The sequence below is a fragment of the Melampsora larici-populina genome (assembly GCF_000204055.1).
Source record: "Melampsora larici-populina 98AG31 unplaced genomic scaffold MELLAscaffold_36, whole genome shotgun sequence".
Taxonomy (NCBI): Eukaryota; Fungi; Basidiomycota; class Pucciniomycetes; order Pucciniales; family Melampsoraceae; genus Melampsora; species Melampsora laricis-populina.
The window spans coordinates 517,493-537,079 of NW_006768800.1; the positions used below are offsets into that span (position 1 = coordinate 517,493).

Sequence of the window (19,587 nt, forward strand, 5' to 3'; positions counted from 1 at the left end):
AGCTGCCATCATCTTAAACATCATTATATCTAGTTTTTTGACTGGAATCTGATCAATTGGCGGAGGTGATGTTGCTAGATTTTTTTTACAGTATTTGTAGGCTGCACTGTCTTTTTCAACAACATGGCGAATTAAAGCAGTTGCAATTTGAGTCTTGATTGCACATTTCCAATGATCACTTGCGGCTTCATCGGGTAAAAAGTTATACAATTTGATCGGTGCAGTTTCACTTGCTTTCATGGCAGCCTGAAAAGCTTTGACAGTGGCTTCTTCTGGTATTTCCTTCTGTAAGTGCTTGGGTGAGAAATGAGTATAAGCCCAGCTGCCGTGGTGAATCTTTGATTTCTCATCAACTTGGGTGTGATGAACCCGTTTCATGATATCAATATTGTCGGCTGTGACCAATGGCTGGAAGACACAATCGAGAGCAGATCAATAGCAAAGTTGTTCTTCAGTCTTCTTTTTTAATGTAAGCATGCACCTGTTGGCAATTGCTGAAGCCAAGGTGAGTCCCAAAGAGTGAAGGTAGTCATGAGCACGCTGTGGCACACCACTGGCAAGAAAAGTGACGGAGTTGAGCATGGCTAGTCCATTGTGACGCCAATTACAGACAAAACCAATCATTGAGCAGACAGTCATGGGAATCTGAGTCAACTGAAATTGGTCTTGAATCTCACGCTCAGTCTCCCAATGGTAGGAAACATCATCACGCATGTCAAGCAACGCTGCAGGATCGTCGCTAGTTCTATCAATGTTTTCCCCATCCTTGTTGGTTTCAGGTGTGAGTCCAGAATCACAATCAGAATCATCATCCTCTTCAATTCTAGGATTTGTTTCAGATTGCTTTTGTTTCAGTTGTACGTCTGAGTCTCTTCGTGAATTTCTTTGAAGCTGAGTGTCTTTGATTTTTGCTTGTATAAGGTTGTAGAGGAATGGCATATATTGCCTAACTTTTCTCTCTCTTTCTTCTTCATTATCTTTTTCAAAGAAGGTGTGGTCAATTTCTTTAGAGCTATAAAAAGAGCCATCCGGGGCCTTGCCGCTGGGCATTGACTGAGAAATTACTATTTGCTCAGCCTGATGGAAGCAAATTGACATAGTAAAAATGGAGATGTTAGGGCACCTATCAAATATAAGATAAGTCCCAATTGACTCAACCTTGTCTGATATGAAAGACTCCCATAGAGCTGTTCCAGCAGCTGTAGATTTTGCAAATCTTTTGATTGATCTCATAAGCCGAGTAGTTGAAGACCAGCCTGTAGCTGTTGCCCAGAGGCGGCAGTGACTTGCTAAGGTAGAGTCTGGTGAATCCAGAAACAATTGCACAAAATTCTTTGGATCAAACAAAGGTATAGAATCAATGAATTCACATATTTGAACAACTCGACTTGGGCAAGCAGGCTTAGCCGGTCTAGATTGAGACATTGCTTATAGCAGTTTGATTGGCAAAGAAGTGGTGTCGACTACGAAAGGCGTCGTTGACTTGGTCAAACAGTAATCAACTATTTCTTGCAGTGAAATTGGTGCAAGGCAATTTTTTCAAGTGAGCTGTTGGAGCTCGATTTTGATTTTACCACCAGATTCACCAACCCATGATTTTGCTACAGTCAGAATTAAAATCTGTGTATGTAATGAATTTTATTCATCTCGCAGCAACGGTTGATTTTGTTGGTTTTTGAAAATTGAGATTTTGTTTTTTGGATGGCAATGGAAACTTGAGCATGGCTCAAGTTACAGAAGATCTGAATTGAGGGTCTGGTCCGCAAGAGGCCAGACTTTTATTTCTCAAAAGAAAAATCAAAAAGCTTTTGTGTAACAAAAGTTTTCTATTGAGTGCTTTTTTCCTCTATTAAACTCGATGACCGCTCACGCCACAAAATTCACATTTGGCGTAAGTCCCTACGCAGGCTCCGGGTTTTACCGCATGTGAGGGACTTTGTTAAGTTCGGTAAGAGTCCTGGTTATCTATTGAGTTTTTGTAGTTAGTTTTCTTATCCTACTGTTATTGAAATCCAAGTTCAATTACAAGTCCCAGAAGTATAAATGGTCTGACCATTTTGGTGTCTCAAAATTGTCAATCTTTTGTATGATTCTGAAATGCTTTGCTTGTGGTTGACTTGATTGAAATCTTGTTCATCCATGGAAAAAATGATGATGATATTTGAATTCCTATGTAAAGATTTATCATGTTTTTGAAATTCCCATAGCACAAATCCCAAAAAAATACCACAGTCAATCCATGATCCTAAATGACACCATGAGGTAAAATCTAAGGAAACCTACCACTCAAATGGAAAACCTTTGAAGAAATCAATCCAAGAAATTTTTCCAAGGCAAGTGCACTTATTTATCAGTCTAACACTGGAATGGAAGTGCATTCGTTGCAATGTTAGCCAAAAAAATTGGCATAGAAATCTCAAATCAAATTTAGAGAAAAGATCATAGAATGAATTATATAAAACATCCACCGGCATACTCCCTCTGACGACACCAAAAAAGGTGTTTCAAAAAGAATCAGCTCAAGTGATCTTTTCTCTTTTGACTATTTTTGGTGGGTCTTGAGTATCACTTGGACTTTTGTTCTGTCAATAGAATTGTCTTTTGGTCATGAGTCCTACCAAACTGCTCACAAGAATTAATCCTATGGGTAAAGTGTTCACATCAACTAAGAAAAATCACACCCAAACAAAATGAAAATAAATATCAAGCTTTGAAGTTTCCAATGAGCATTCATTAAAAAAAGTCAAAACATATTTCTTCAAAAGACCAATATTTCAATCAGCTTTGTTCTTTTTTTGTTCTTTTACTTTCTATGGAACTTTGGAACTTTCATTCAGGCTAAAGAAGACAATGAAGTTTTAAAATGATCAGAGGAAAGAGTTAGGCAATTCAGAAGAACATGTCTACTTAACAGCCATCATCAGAAATAGGAAACAAAAAAACAAAACAAAACAAAAAGACAACAGGTCAAAGGGAGAGAGGAGTGAGAAGGACAGAGAGAGAGAGCAGGGAAGGGTTTATGAAAAGAAGATTGCAAGAGTTTTAAGAGTTGCAGTAGTGCGTTCTGGTAAGGTAACAAGGACATGACGTAATCTTTTTTTAGGTGTCTCAAGGGAAGTTTAACTCGTCAATACGACTCTCTACAACTCATCTTCCTTTCTACTTATTCCCATAAGAAATCTATTGTTGCTTGGTTGGCTCGAAATGAGTAAATTTAAACAAAAAAGATCATATTCTCTCTCTCTCATACTTCTCGCATTCAACACTCATTCCAACCTTTGCTCTCCTTTTTCTCACTTCTCACAACTTTGCTACAACAGCCTTTGAATTCCCAAATCCAGAAGTGAGTGACAGACGGTGAGGATTGAATCAAGATTTTCGCTTGAGCTAAAGTGTAAAAAGATCCAAGCAGAACATCAATCTCGTCAGTTACTCTCCTTGACTCCGGATGCACATCTTATAGAGAAATCAGCGCCAAGATACTTACATTGGTAGACAACCATTCCAAACCTTCGTACAACCCGTCACCAGAGGTAGCACAAGTAGCCTGAATGTACCAGGTCCTTTGACGTAAACTGTGCAAGCCCAATTTGTCTGTGATCTCCGCAGCGTTCATCGCATTTGGCAAATCTTGTTTGTTGGCAAAGACAAGTAGTAAAGCGTCTCTAAGCTCGTCCTCGTTCAACATGCGCTGTAACTCCTCACGAGCTTCCGATACTCGCTCACGATCGTTCGAATCCACTACGAAAATGATACCCTGCGTGTTTTGGAAGTCTGTGATAGAGAGAAGGCAATGTGATGATCTCCGATCAACATTCTACTCCCAACCAAGGTTCAGATGAAAAAAATAGCTAGGTCTTTGAAGCCTACAATGTCTCCATAAGGGTCGGATCTTGTCTTGTCCTCCGACATCCCAAACTGTGAAGGAGATGTTTTTGTATTCCACTGTCTCCACGTTGAAACCTAAAAATCGACGGTAAGGAAAGCAACAAGCGCGTCAGTATGTGTACCTTTCAGATTGAAGAGTGTCATATGGGGAATGAAAAGATTTGAGGTAAAGATGCACGTACCGATCGTTGGGATCGTCGTCACGATCTCGCCCAATTTAAGTTTGTAAAGAATCGTAGTTTTACCAGCAGCATCGAGACCGACCATCAGAATTCGCTATTATCTCGATCGAAGCCAATCGAGGACAAGGCAAACAAATATCAATATCATGATGCCAATGAGGTAATTGAGTTGCAAGAGCGGCGATTGAGCGGAAATCTTCCGATGTAGTTTGAGATGTATCGACTTGGGCATTCGAAGGCCGATAGATCGGACTTATAGAAGAAGGGGGGATAAAGACAAGAAAAGTTCACCATTTCTCTCCGACCAAAAAGGCCGGTAAACAACTTGGAGACGCTGCAAGGAAGAGAATCGGGATAGAATGAAAAAACCAGTTGATTAGCTGTGGTAAATTGGACCGATCGACAAGTATGGATTAGTCAAGACGATCAAGCTACCCACGATAAACCCATGGTACTGTTAGAGTCGTGAAAAGTTGTGAAGTTGAAAGTTTTTTGACAAGCTCGGTGGGGAGTTGAGCTTGCTGAATGGATCGATCGTTGAGGCTGTTGAGGGGAGAAGAGAGGATGATCAAAGGTATGACGTGGCAAGTGAGTCAAGGGTGAGATAATGAAGTAAAAAAGTGAATGTTAACAATCAACCAACGTAAGAATCGATTGTTTGATGATTAAGTCACGAGATCAACGATGGGAATGAAGAGTAAGCCAATGGTAGAGTCAGCAATCGAAACGTGAGCCAAAAGTTGGTAATCAATAGAAAGTTAAGATATCGGAAAAGGGTCAGGTCGGGTTTCCTTCTCAAAGTTCTTGCAGTCGATTGTCGATCTTGATGTTTCTTGACTCGATCAAACTTGATTCTTAAACCAATCGATAGGAACGTAGAGGACAGTAACCGAGGAGAGTTAAGAAAAGAGGATAAGTCATAAGAAAAGGGTAGATTACCTTGATCAACTACTGTCTTAAAGGTTGATTTAAAGTGGGTTGAAAGTGATTCCAACAGTTGAAGTTTGATGACTGATTAGTTTTAGGAATGTAGTCTTAAATTTTTAAACTAATGATGATAATAATGAGATTGAATGATGAATGATGAATGATGAAAAGGTTGAATGATGAAGTTGTCCTTCAGCAAAAACAGGTCAGATCATGAATCACGACTCAAACTGGATTCATACCACCACTGCCACTACACTACCACATGTCAACTAATCATCATCATCCAACTATCAAACCTATCACTCACCTATCACTCATCCGTCATCGATCGTCTTTTATCTTGATCCATCTTTCACTTCACTATCACCTACTACATATAACCTGTCACTCAATCTTCACTTGGTCGCACATACTACATATCAACATCATCAAGCTTTATCATTAAATGCATGTACTTATATGATCACGCTCCATGAATGAAAGCACAGCTTATCACAATCAACTGTGGTACAAATTCAACTGAGCAACACAACCATGAGTGAAATCACAGCTTATCACAATTAACTCTGGTACATATTCACCTGGTTCACTGAGCAACATAACCATGGTCCCCTGTCATTACCCCAAAAGTATAAAATCCAATTGCAAAACCTTCATCCATCATCTCATAGTTATGGGTTAAAAGTCACAAGACACAATTTTGACACAAAGTAATCTATATAATTACAGTACTCAAAGCTGTGTATACTTTGCCATACATAGTTTCTTTTTTCTTTTTTCACAACTACACACGACCAGGAAAAACTATGTTTCTGGCTCAGAAGTACATATTTTGGAGCTTCAAATCAAAGACATACTTTTTCTGGGTCGTGTCTAGCTGCAAAAAAAATATACACGGCAAAGTATACACAGCTTTGAGTACCGTTTATCAATTATGTATGGAAGCACAAGTGATACATTAAAAAAAACTAGCTACTCATCTTCTTCAAGAATGGTTCACAATTAAACCATATGACACCATGTCTGGATAGTGTTTGCTTGTTGACAAGCAAACCCTACACTGACGCCGTGCAAAATTCTTCTTGCTTCATCAAAATCTATTGATCACTTTTGCACAAGACTTTGAAACATCTTGGGGTCTTGGACTGCTCAACTTTCACTCAAACTTGGAGTATATTTCTTTTGTTTAAAAAAGTGAGAAATTTGTTCTTGATGTGTCTTGATAATTATCATGTTGTTGGGGTCCATTGAAACAAGCACAATCTACTCCAAAAGGTAGAAATCCTTGAGAAATCAATACAAACCATTTTTCTATCTTTTACTAAAGATTTGGTTTTGAATGAAAAAAGTATGATTCATGTGAATTTACTCAAAGATTCTTGATGAAGTGTGAGGAATTTAAGTCATGTTTCCCTGAGATTTTGGAATTCATTTGTGATTGGTATATGTGAAAAAGACTTTTATGATAATCTTGTGGTATAAGCAGTCACCCCCAACAAAGAGACTTTAGATTTTCAAACCTGAGGTGTCATCTGAAATTGGTTCCTTGGGCAGTGTTTCTGAGGCAATCATCCAAAGCTTTTTTGACCTTGAAATAAGTCTTGCCAGATCATCTGGGTACCACATATGTGTGTTTTTAATTCCACTTAAAGATATTGTACGACAGATTCAGAAATCTAAGACACTATGGAACCATCCAACAAAGAACGTATCAATTGGCAAAATTTGACAAAACAGTTGATAACAATTGATGTCAACATATGTATCACTTATGTATCAAATGGTATATCAAGGGTCAAAAACTATGGACATGTCATCAATGGAAAAGCTAACAAAACTTCCCAAGTTGAGTCAAAAACTGTTGTAGAATACCAAACACAATTGGTATCAAAGGCCTCAAAAATCAGGTATCTTTTTTTTGCAGAATCACACCCAATGGTTCCATAGGAGCTTTACAGGGTCCTGTGGTGTTTCAGAGTGTAACATAGAGATAGCACTTTAGTCAATCATAACATAGAAGCAGAGTGGTGGTGAAATGAAGGGGTGGTGAAATATGTGGTGTTCGACAGAATAAATAGACAGGGTCAACATTCAAAGAGCTACAGGCACTGGAGAGTGCAGGGATTTATATAATTTATACAAGCATTGCTTAGATATAAGAATTGGATGAATTTGATATTGATATAAGTACAAGATTTGAGATACATTGGAGTAATTAATACTCATGTGGATTATGTATGATTATCCTAGGTGGTGATCTCATATTGGTGGTGATCTCATATTGGTGGTGATCTCATATGTATGCATATGAGTTCAACAATTTTTCGATCTTTGACATGTCTTTGGACTGTGCCATACAAAGCAGAACACTATAATGTTCCAGAGAAATTACACCCTCACAGCCTGTGCATCTGTTATTGGTGGTCAATTTTTGAAAACACAGGGAATTTTATCAATTTATATTTCTCAGGGGCGCCTTCACAGCACTTGATTATCTGTCTATTCAATTGAGAGCCTTGAAAAGAGCTTCTAACTTCACATCATACATGTTCAAACTCAGAAGGGATGACCACCATGAACACTTTGAATTATCTTTCTTCCTTAGTGGTCTTACACTCCATCAACCCTCATCTTACTGGTGGATCCGGAAATGTTCAATTGACATGTTGTGTGATGAAGAAAGTTTGGCAATATCATCAAAAAGTAGTATTGAAAGGTTTTTCAAAGACAGACATGTGTATGGATGTATGCAAATTTGAAGAATAAAATTCACTGGAACCTTACACATAGTGCTTTTTCATTTGCGTGAGGCACCTCTGCCCTTGTCAATTCTGAGCCCTTTTTACATGACCACAGGCTGTCAAATACCCATGGTGGTATATGACTGGTATAAACTCATAAGACTTGCTCTCATGGCTCATTGTCAAGAGCAACACTGCACCAGCTAGCCTAACATATTGTGTATGTAGTGCAGTGTTACACAAAGCACTTCACTCATTGCCTTTCCCTAATATCATACCACATGAGCCATGCTACTTCCCTGGTAGATGTAGGTGGATGAAATTCATAAGCAGTCAATGTAACAGCATCAGCATATTGGCCCTGGTATTGGATGTTAATGGGATTCATAGGGCAGTGATATGGCTTTGATACATCACCCAAAGTCTCAAATTTAAGTAGCAGTAGTAGACTGCATCCTACAGAAGACCCATGGTGTAGTGCAGCAGCAGACTGTTGTCAAGAGAACCTCATAACAATGATACTCAATAATGTCACACACATTAGATCAAACTTGACACAATCTGTCAACAACAGTTGACCCTTGGCTCCAGAATAGAAGCAGTGTTGCATCTTCCAAGCTCCAGGGTGGAAGTCAAGGAATACAAGCTCATTATAATTCCATATCAAAACACTTGATTCTTATAAATAAAGAAAAAGATTGACTGATACAGTTGTACCTTGATATTTATACTTGTCAATATTAAAGCTTGTTGTGAAACTTGACCAGCTTTGCTGATCCTGTAAAATTAATCAGTTAGCAAGACAAGGCTTGGAAATAAATAGGCCCAAACTACCCAGTAGTACCTCTAATTTACCAGGGTGTCCTACAAGCTGAGTGGAATAACCTGAAATCCAGAGTATGATGCTTATAAGGGCTTTTCATATTCTGCTGGAGATATTGGAGCACAATTGACCACAGTATTTAATTGGGTGTACCAAGAAAGGCCATTCAGCCTCTTCTTTCAGTAAATGCTCACTCAAACAGAAGCTCACCCCTCACATACATTGTCTCCCAAAAGAAAATGTGAGTAAGTGCAAAACATAATTCTAGATGAATAATATGTTGTGTTAGTGAGATATTTTTGTGGGTTTTGTGTTCCACAGACCATGAGCTTATGGATCAAACATGGGATCTTTTCAATTGCCTCACATGTCAAACCTTTACCACAGGTCAGAAGTTTTCCTCAACAATTCATGTTTTCCTCATAATCAGCTCTCTCACATGCACATACAGGAAGTCAGTCAGCTTCCTTCTATTTTTCTCAAACATGCTCACATGAATAGGTGTTTCCAAGTAGTCACATAGTATCAATTTTAGGTTATTTCTCTTCAAAATACCATGCAGGAAGGATTTCATAATTGCCCCCCCCAAAATCTCTTATTTATACCCAAAATGATTGGAATCTTTCCTCTTGCTTGTTTTTGACTTCATTAACTTGCCATGCACTCAATGGTACCATAACGCCTAGTAAATGTTATATCATTAAGCCACTAGTAAGAAAACTGGAATTAGCTGTTGCCTTTTTGATCACAAAGAAAAAACAGAGTAGAAGTTGTATAGTAGATATTTTGATTCTCACCTTCTCCCAGCTTGTTACTTGGTCATAATCAGAGTCCTTGAAGTTCTTTTGTGAAAATTCTTTTCTGAAACTGGGATTGCAACTTTTGAAAACTTCTCGGGCTACATACTTATGTTTCACATTTTGTGAAATCCATTCCTTCAATATGTTCCAAGAAGCCCTGTTCAAATTTTCATGACAACCTCTTTTGAACTCTGATTGAAATATAATTGTTGACCTTTGAGCTATGAAAGATCTCTTTTTGTATAGTGAGGACTCATCTCTATTGACTTCATGCAATTCTAACACAGCATCATGAAATTCACAGATCTCTTTCATCATCCAGTCTTTGAAAAACTCCTTTGCATGATATAGTGTTGAATCCAAGTTAGGATAGGGGAGCTCGTCGCCTATATGACCATAGTTATTCAACAGCCACACTACCCTATACATCGTCAATGGGAACAGAATGTTAATTGCTGACCATACAGCAAAGCTATTACAGGCCCTAGGATTGTTTGGGAAAAATAATTGCAAGTCATTTGTCATCATGGACTCAATTTGATTCCAAAATACTGGCATATCTCTGAAGATGCTTTCATGAATGTGCATTCTCTGAGATGCATAATTGGCTATAAGAAACGTTCTCGATTTAGAAGGATGGCCGTTGTAAGGGAGACCATTGGCTGTTCTGGGCTGTTTTTCACCGTGACTTAATCTCATTGAATTTGTCTCATAAGTGTCATCTGATGTTTTGCCTGTGGCTTCAAGGATATCATAATCATTGGTTGTTTCCTGTCCATCTGCATAACCCCTTAGTTTCCAAACATCTTCCAGGCTTGAATGATGTTCAGGGTTGTATCCTTGTGAGTAATTGGGAGTCATGAATGCTTGATAAGGACTGAAGTTTTCGGCATCATAATTGAGGACTGTTCCTGAATACTGTGGATACTGATTGATTGCTCCAGAGGAAGAAGACTTGGTGTAAATGTCTGCTAAGCCCCCTGTATGGTGGTTTGATACTGGATCATCATCAACAATAAGACCATTGTGGATTGACTGATCATGTGAACCTTTCTGTCTGTAGTCTAGGGTTTGATATAGAGGAAAAATGAGCTCCTGAATTCCTAAGTGAAAACTATCAGTGATAAGGGACCCAAAGGAACTCACATTGTTCAAAGCTTTCCATACCTTCAGCTGCAGATTCTTCTGGTGGCTCATGAATGAGATGACCTTGAGTGTATTGTGGCACTGGTATGGCATCTTCCAAAAATCCTGAGGTTGACATTACTTGATTTCCCTTTTGGGAGAAGCTGTTGAAATGTGCATGAATCACTTCAAAGGAAAGGAACACTTTGAGAAAGAATAGTATGCAATTGAAAAACATGTTTTCATATATATAACAAATAATTGTCTTTTGGTAGCAAATTTCTGATGGTATTGTATCAATTTCTTAGATAAACAGTCTTCTCAAGATGCAATTTGATGAGGAGGAGATACAAATACTGTTAGCTGATGATTTCAGAATATGTTGTGATAAGCACATGATAAGAAAAGGTATATGAAAATTTCTTGGCATGTTTGGTTTAGATGCACGTTTTAAAACTCAATTCAATCTCATTATAAGATCCCTCAAGTGGTTTCAATCTTATGACACCAAGTTTCATTGTTTTGAAATGCAAATTCCCTCCATTTCATCTAAAACTTAAATTACTCAAGTGTTTTCAACCTTGTATTCCAATCTTGTTACACAACAGTGTATTAATTGGCTGTTTATGTAAAGTCACCCAATTCATTCTGATTTTCTTACACTTAGGGTGAAGTTGGTGACACAATTCTTGTCCAGAAATCACATTCTGTAAAACTTAAAATGTCAAGATGAAAAACATGGGACATGACCAGAATTGAAAGTTTTATAGAATTCAATTTTTGAACAGGATTTTTCTAAGTGAATGTGCCCAATGCCTCCAAGGATAATTTTGAATAGCCCTGAATGAGAGGACCTCACAAAACTACTCAATTTGTGAATTGAATGATATTGGTGACTCCAGGGATCTTTTTTTCAAAAGTACTTAATCAAGTGCCTCTTGAAGGTTGCCAGCATACATGTAGAGGACAATCCCATTGAAATCATTTGGTATTGTCAACTGGGTTACTGTCTTTTACATCATAAAATATGCCATTGATTTCAATATTTTTTCCAACAACCTTATTGCAAAAAGCTCTGGCTGCTTTCCCTCTGAGTCTTGGGAACCTCAGGTTTATAAACTCACCACTGTCAATGAAGATAACTCTGAATTCCAAATGCAAAATGTTGTTGGACTGGATTACCTTGGACCAGGTATTTGAGACAATGTTCCTACATTTTATTTGGCCCTGAATAAAGCCTGTGACCATATGGGGCCCATGATACTAAAATGTATGTGTCACCTGATCAACATAAAGGAGTATTTGGAAAAGTTGATCAAGAATATTTTATGTTTGTCTACCAAGATTTAGATTTTAGTGAGAGAGGTTTAATGAAATTGTATCAATTACTCAATTTTTTGGATAAATAGACAACCTTCTCAAATGCAACTGTGATGGGTGAGAGCTTGATATACTGTTTGCTGATTATTTTGATTTTCTCCTGATAAGCAAATGACTGTCAGGAGAACATTTCTATTGTGATCTCTTGGCAAGGTGGTTCTGGTTGCATTCTTTTGCAATCCAAAATCCTTGAGGTGATTGAAATTCTTTTGAATCAAGTTGCATTCTCAGCACAAAATACTTCAAGGAATTCTGATCATGTTGTGTCCAGTTGCAGTTTCACAAGTGTAAATCCCTCAGTGAATTCCAATCCTATTACACTCATGTGCAGATCCCTCACACTGCCAATCCTTTTTGAAAAACATCATTGCCAAATGCTAGAGACCCTGATTTTTTGTGATACACATATGACTCTTGAGATAACAACTCCATCAAAATCTCCTGATATATTGGTTTTAGTTGCACTGTTTTACAGTGCAAACTCCCTGAAGAGATTCCGATCATACAAGGTTCCATTGCAAAGTCTCATATTGCAAGACACTTCAAGTGATTGCAATCCTGTTATGTTGAAGTGCAGTGTTTTGACAAATCAAAATACCTCAAGTTTCCGACGCTCTTTTGAAAACATTATTCCCAAACTCTCTTGCTGTGTTTTCAAATCTCTTCCACTGGTACAGATTCAAAGTATGCATCCCAGTATGTAAATGAGATTACAGGACTTTATTGGTACCAATATCTACAACACATATACATCTGTAGCACATCATAAAATCCTGCTTTCTACACTGCCAGGCCACAAGTCACTAGCTCACTGCTGTGCAATTCTCTTCCAGGTTTGCCTATCAATCACCACTGTGCTGCCAATGGTCAAACAAATTTCAATCTTTGTTCCTGAAGTGATATCAGGGTGGTAACTATAGTACAGGTGGTAATGAGACAATTTTGAAAGTTTTTCTGAATACATCAACCAATAGACACTCTAAAAATATAAGAAACTACTCAGAACGATGGTATTGAACCTTGCAATGTAATAATAGTTTTGGATTTTTGGATTGTTTCCTTACCCCTACTTTTTTTGTGTATGGTTGTCTTTGTCTTCTGACTAGAAAACATTATCTTTCTATAGTGTTTGATGGTATACTAGGGTTTCCATATGGGCCAATGATTGACTTATCATCTTCATGTATCTACCTCTTAGAGTATCCATATTGGAGCCAATTGTCTGTGGGGTCTTGGCAATGTCCTGGCCAATCTACAGGAATCTGTTAAAGTGGACCCTCATGAATGACTTGGGGTAAGACATCAAGATTCCTAGGATTTAAAGAGGCTCTTTTCATCTGTGATATCTGCATGGGAGTCAGACTTGATATCAGATGCAATGACTACAAACAACCATCTCAAAACACCTACACAACCCAAGCCTTGCAAACATGACTTTGATTTATCTTTGAATATCTTTGTTGAAGCATGATAAATCAGTCAGCCAATGTTTTCCCCTCAGAACCAGAATAAAACAAACTTTCCAAGTCAACCATCATGTCATTGTATTGATGCCTAAGCTTCAATCTTCCTGAACTCTTCCTGTTATCCTCATATTGACCCCTCTGACATACACCTACAGTAGGCCATTGTACTCTATCCTTAGACAAATGCTCACTCTCATTCTCATATATGTATCAACTCCTCCAAAACATGCAGAAAGGATCAATTTTTTAGTTCTCTGTGTTTTGCATTTCACTGAATAGGTGTATACAGTCAAACAACTCCTTTGAAGCCTTACATCCCCAAATGAATACCTCTCTAAATCCTTATCCAACCTGTAGCCATGATTTCTGAGTTCTCCCAAATTAAGTGGAACCAAAATTTAATAAACTCCCATATTTCAACCTATCACAGTAGTATCCCAACCAAAAACCTTAAAGAAAACAAAAAAACCTATCAGTAGGGAAGTATTTAATTCATGAAGCCTCAAAACTTTAACCCTTTATTACTTCTTTACTTAAACAACAAAGTTGTTATTCAATTATACATTCAAAGATCTTCTTTTTCATAAACTAATTAACAAATCAATCACTAAATTCTTTTGATACCAAGTTGGATTTTTTTTCAAGAAGATCAATCAAGAGCCTGCCCTGACCTATATCAAATTATCTTTCCTATATATGTAGAGGGACCAATGTTTTACATGTCTTTAGAGGGATTTCAACATACAATAGCCATGAATATATGCCTTTAAAGGGGTTCTCCAACAAAGACATCATCCCTCTAAGACTCTACCCATAAAGAATCTTTTCCAGACAGTATGGTTTTAGAAGGGTTTGATTGCCTGAAATTTGAATCTCAGCTTTCAGTGCGTGCCCATGTGCTCAGCGTGGACATGCTTCTTCTGTGTTATGAGTGCAGCGCTTACATATGATGGTTCACTTAAAAAGCAAGATATCATATGATAGTATCCAGTCAAACAGGTCTTTTCAAGTTCACAAATACCTCTTTTCTTCCAATTTCATAACGGGCAGTTTATTTCGTTGTGAATATAGATGCGTGCATTGGCATAACCATGTTCTTGAAAGATTGGGATGTGGTTTCCAGATACCTGTCTGACAGTATTTTGAAAGGAGTTGGCTCAAATTAGAGATTTTCTATGAAATGATTTTGAGACTAGGAAAGAAAATATCCTCCTCATCATCTTCCACAAATTCATCAAGCTTTTCGATACCTTCTTTACATTTCTGATGTTCTTTGTAAATCACCTGCTTAAGTATACATGTATTCATGCATGCATTGTTGGGCAATATGAAGTAGAAAGGAGCTCAAGGAGTATATATAAGTAGCTTTACTGGTTTATATTTTTGATTTTTGATAAACAGTTGATTGATGTGTGAATAGTTAAGTTTTTGATCGACTTGTAAAACATATGATAAGTTGATAGAAATTCAGAAGATAGATTTCTTGTGATGTACCGGAAAGATAACAAAGTGTAATAATACACTATGATGATCTATATTTTTCAACGAATCAGGATAGGTGAGTGATCCATGTGAAACCATTCATATTTCGAGCTCTCTAGGATCTACAATGGTATTATTTTGTGCTTCCTGCAGACCAACCACAGTGATCAATGTGGGTGCAAAAAGAAGTATATGGTAGGTTGAATCTGTAATCCTTAGGAGCCCCAACGGATTTCAACACCAAAAAACTACAGTAGGGGTCTTCAAATACTACTGAAAAGACATGTGAAAGGAAATCAAAATTCAACCGATGATCGAAAAGTGAAACTTGATAAAACCTCAAGAGCAGAAGTAGCTGGTCCAGGTTGTTTTCAGGGTCAAGAAGATTTCAAGACAGGGGCTTAACATAAGTTTAAGAGTAGAATTGAAATCAAATCTCGATCTTGAAGGTGTGTAAAATCAAAATCAAATTAAAAAAAAAGTCAAGTTTGATTGATTTATTAAATTGAGAGTTTTTAATTTTAGAAATAACTAAATTTTAATTAATTAAATTACCATAGAACCATTTTTAAATTTTTTTCACAATCGAGAATCGAAATCTTCTTTATCTTCTGATCAACTCTGTGAAGTGAAGTGAAGTGAGAAGTGAAGAGAATTAGATTTCTACACACGTTAAAGAGCTCTACACATTGAAGATTTTCTCATCATTCATTTTTTTGATTCTTAAACTCACTTGAACAACTTTATAGAAATTCTCATTAGTTTTCTCATTTCATTTCTTTAAATCCATCATCATGTCTTCATCAACTGGAATCGATCGAATTGACTCAACTCAACTCACCCATCGATTTCAAAAATCATCAGAACAACAACCCAAAATCATTCATATAGATTCAACTAGATCTTCTACACCTGATTCATTAGATCAAGATGAGATTCCGTGTTTCGAATTACCTCCCTTCACCATCAAAGAGATTCTTTCTTCTATTCCTTCTCATTGTTTTGATCGTTCATTATTCCGTAGTCTTTCTTATGTGTTGAGAGATTTCTCTTTCACTGCTCTTTTGGTCTATGCTGCTACTTTTATCGATGGAGCCTTTAATTCAAAGAATGGTTCGATTCTGGATGGTCAATTAGGTGCGATGGCTAACTTTGGCGCTTGGGCTGCGTATGGTTATGCTTTGGGATTGGTCTTTACTGGTGCGCTTTCTTTTTGATTTACTATGATTTCTTTAAAAATGATGGAGATGCTGAAAGTTATTTTTACTTCTTGTCCATTACTTCATCTACTACCTTTCGATCATCACAACAAACAATGACATAACCCTTGAACTCTAAACCTGTTTCTTTCAAATTCTACTCGACGATCAACCAACCAACCAACCAAACAAACCAAACCAAACACAAACGATCAACACATTCAGGCATTTGGGTCTTGGCTCACGAATGTGGTCATCAATCCTTTTCATCCTCAAAGACGATCAATTATTGGGTTGGATGGATCCTACACTCGGCTCTCTTGGTCCCCTTTCATTCTTGGAGAATCACTCATGCTCAACATCATGCTTCAACTTCTCATCTTAATCGTGATCAAGCCTTTGTTCCTTACACTCGATCTCAATTGAATTTACCTCCTTTACCAAAGGATGCTTCGAAACGTGAAATCGAAGGCACTTTGGCTCCTAGTTTGTCAGTGGTTTCTTTCTCTCTTTTTCGGTTCAAGATCGGGTTTTTGATAAGTTGTATATTTGAATTTTGTCTAGTTACGAACGAGTGGATGACTTATTAGAAGATGCACCATTATGGGCTTTATGGAAATTGATAGTTCATCAATCCATAGGCTTCGCAGCTTATCTTGTAAGAAATGCATCAGGACAAAAACATTATCCACCATACACCAATCGTGAGTGAACTTTACCAAGCCGGTATGGTTCGTTTGACATGAATTGATCCAAGTTGTTTGAATCGATTTAGATTTTAACCCATGGGCCATCATGTATGATGATCGACACCGAATGCATATCGTTTACTCGGATATCGGGATCGCTATCACCATTGGATCACTCGTCTTCTTTGGAATGAAGACAGATTTCTTGTCGGCCTTTAAGTACTATATCGTACCTTATCTATGGGTTCATGTGAGTTATTTGACCTTTAAATCATCTGATCTTACGGCTTGACTAATCCTTTGTGTTTTAAACATCAATAGCATTGGATCGTCTTGATTACCTTCTTACAACACACTGATCCTCTCTTACCTCATTACCGTGAAGGTGCCTTTAACTTCCAACGTGGAGCTCTTGCTACCATGGACAGGTTCGTCATCTTCTCAACTCGTCAAACTTACAAATTGAAAGCTAATGGTATAATCGAATCTGTTTTTAGGAAGATCCATGGATTCTTTACTCATGGTTTAGCCGAAACTCATGTGGCTCATCATCTCTGCTCCAAGATCCCACATTACCACGCTTGGGAAGCCACCGATGCATTAAAGGCTAAACTAGGACCTCATTATCAATCGACTGATGAAAACTATTGGGTTAGTCTTTGGAAAGCCTTTCGACACTGTCGAGTAAGTTTATACATTTTTTCTTCGGTATAACGATGTGTATGGGATATGAGAACTGATGGGAGGTTTTCATTAGTTTGTGGAAGATGAAGGAGATGTGGTGTTTTATAAGAATGCTAAGGGACAAGCTTTGATTAGGTTGAAGGAATCGGATGGATCACCTAGTGATTCGGGAATCGAAGTCGATCAAGCTAAATCAAAGTAAACCATTAGTTTTGTGTCTCTGTGCCTTTTAATTAGATAAGTACCCTCCTATCTTTTTCCGAGACTCAAGGTTAGGTAGTTTTTTTGAAATTGAGTGATACATAGAAGGGGAAAAACTTGTGATGAGAAGATGATATTTTTCTTTTGACTAGATTAGAGAGAGAGGATCTTTTTGAAAAAAACAATTGAAAGAACCTTGAAGATTATTTGTTTGAGATTTTGAAATCGGGTTTCTCTTCAATCTTTATAGATCAAGATAAAGTAGTAGTAGTAGTTAGTAGGACAAAGCAAAAAGTAATTTTTTTTAATTGGCTTTAGTTTTCCCCATGAAGAGATTTGATTATCTTTTTTTTTGGGTACTTGAAATTTGAAACTTGTTTCTCTCTTTGCCTTGTTTTGAAAATTTGAAATCTTATCACTTATCATTTTTTATAGAGAGAAATAGTGATGTGAGAGTTGAGTTTTGGGAGATGAGTTTTTTTGGTTATTTGAGATGGAGTTTATTAAATATGGTCAGGGAAGTACAGTTGTTGTAAGATCTATTGGCAGGTTTTGAGAGCTTTGTGCTATCACTAGATTTAATGTAGAGATCATAAACTGGAAAAAGTCCTTTTGAAATTGATAACTGTACTTCCCATTGGTCTAATCTACACCAGTAAAATAGATTTCACTATATATTCACCAGTTTTTGATTTGAAAAGTTACAGCCCTTTGCAGAATTGATGACTTTGGAAAAAAAGAAAACGCTTGAGTTTTCAAAACAAACCTGCGAGTTTTTTTCAAAAACTGAGCGAGCTCTTTCTCTTTTAGAATTACTGGGCCAGGTTTCCAAAAAAGACTCACTGACTTTTTGAAAAACTCAGCAGCGTTTTGACAAAACTCAGTCACTTTCTGAAAAAACTCAAGGTTTTTTATTTGAAAAGTCAAGGTTTTTTTTTTCTTCAAAGTCATCAATTATGCAAAGGGCTGTAACTGGGTTTTTGAAAACCGGGTCAGGTTTGAGAGCCACTAATGTATTTGAAATTGAAACTTGACATGATAAAGAAAAATCTGAGATTATAAGAAGGTTTAAACCATGAGTTTTTTTTAGAAGAGTGATCTCAACCTCATGAGTGATGAGGCACATTATAAACTCCCTTAGATCATCACCACCAGACCAACCAAATAGCAAAATACAGCTACTTTAGAAATGCTGTGGAAAAAACACTGAGGCACTGAACCTAGTAAACCACCTGTATGGTTTGCTCACCAAGTAAAAATCTGACAGGACCTCATAGGAATGGTTGGTTGATTATAAAGAAAATAGAGCCCAAAGGGGCACACCATCCAACCTCTCACCCCTCCAATTAATGCTATCCCATTCTGCCAATCAATATTACCACAAACCTTTTCCTTGATTTCACATCATGACCAATTGGGCTATGTATTTGATTTCATTTTTGTGGTTTATACTTAGTCACGGTTTTCTCAAAATTTTACAAAAAGGCAAGATGATGGCCATACACCTCTTCACATGTCAGCAAGGATTTGTACAGGCTCTGGATTGGCTCTTTTTTAGTGGTTCCTGGTGGTGATGCTCTTACTCAATATGAGTGTACACACTGACACATGACAAGGTCAGCTTAAACCTAATGAGACTCCTGTTCAGGTTTTTAATTTGAGATTAGTTAGGTGTCAACCCTGAGCCCTGTGTACAGGACAACAGACTAACAAACAGACATGTAAATGTATGTAACTTGCCTAGAACCATAATGATTACAACTCATGGCTCAGTATCAAGAGTCACTCTTAGAGCATCCACAATTGTCTCGGTAAACGGCCTCGGTACGGTAAATTTTCCCAAATTCCCCACTCGTGTCCAAAATGCCCATCGGTACCTACTGAATCGGTAGAAAGTCGGTAGAGGTCTAGTAAATGTACTGGACCTCTACCGACTCGGTATCTGAAAATCTACTGGACTTTGACCGAGTCACACATCATGATCAATCACACCACCA

General features: G+C 37.4%; 4 protein-coding genes across 4 annotated transcripts; 1 reads left to right on the forward strand and 3 right to left on the reverse strand.

Annotated features, from left to right (window-relative positions):
* Positions 1–175: 175 nt before the first annotated feature.
* Positions 176–1,425, reverse strand: MELLADRAFT_65690 (uncharacterized protein; the record flags this gene model as incomplete). Its single annotated transcript, XM_007413417.1, has 2 exons — positions 176–185; positions 656–1,425. 2 exons carry the CDS (start codon positions 1,423–1,425, stop codon positions 176–178), a joined length of 780 nt encoding a protein of 259 aa, XP_007413479.1.
* A 1,381-nt stretch (positions 1,426–2,806) lies between these two features.
* MELLADRAFT_117357 (uncharacterized protein) lies at positions 2,807–5,238 on the reverse strand (the record flags this gene model as incomplete). The annotated part of the gene is made up of 7 exons (XM_007413416.1): positions 2,807–3,387; positions 3,488–3,774; positions 3,871–3,963; positions 4,071–4,164; positions 4,362–4,404; positions 4,510–4,613; positions 5,010–5,238. 6 exons carry the CDS (start codon positions 4,518–4,520, stop codon positions 3,370–3,372), a joined length of 546 nt encoding a protein of 181 aa, XP_007413478.1.
* Positions 5,239–9,228: 3,990 nt separating this feature from the next.
* Positions 9,229–10,628, reverse strand: MELLADRAFT_65692 (uncharacterized protein; the record flags this gene model as incomplete). Its single annotated transcript, XM_007413415.1, has 3 exons — positions 9,229–9,246; positions 9,362–10,428; positions 10,511–10,628. The coding sequence occupies 3 exons, from the start codon at positions 10,626–10,628 to the stop codon at positions 9,229–9,231; spliced, it is 1,203 nt and encodes a 400-aa protein (XP_007413477.1).
* A 4,805-nt stretch (positions 10,629–15,433) lies between these two features.
* On the forward strand, positions 15,434–18,027 carry MELLADRAFT_75337 (uncharacterized protein; the record flags this gene model as incomplete). The annotated part of the gene is made up of 7 exons (XM_007413338.1): positions 15,434–16,017; positions 16,242–16,506; positions 16,581–16,720; positions 16,792–16,955; positions 17,027–17,133; positions 17,203–17,389; positions 17,463–18,027. The coding sequence occupies 7 exons, from the start codon at positions 15,612–15,614 to the stop codon at positions 17,589–17,591; spliced, it is 1,398 nt and encodes a 465-aa protein (XP_007413400.1).
* Between the last annotated feature and the right edge of the window lie 1,560 nt (positions 18,028–19,587).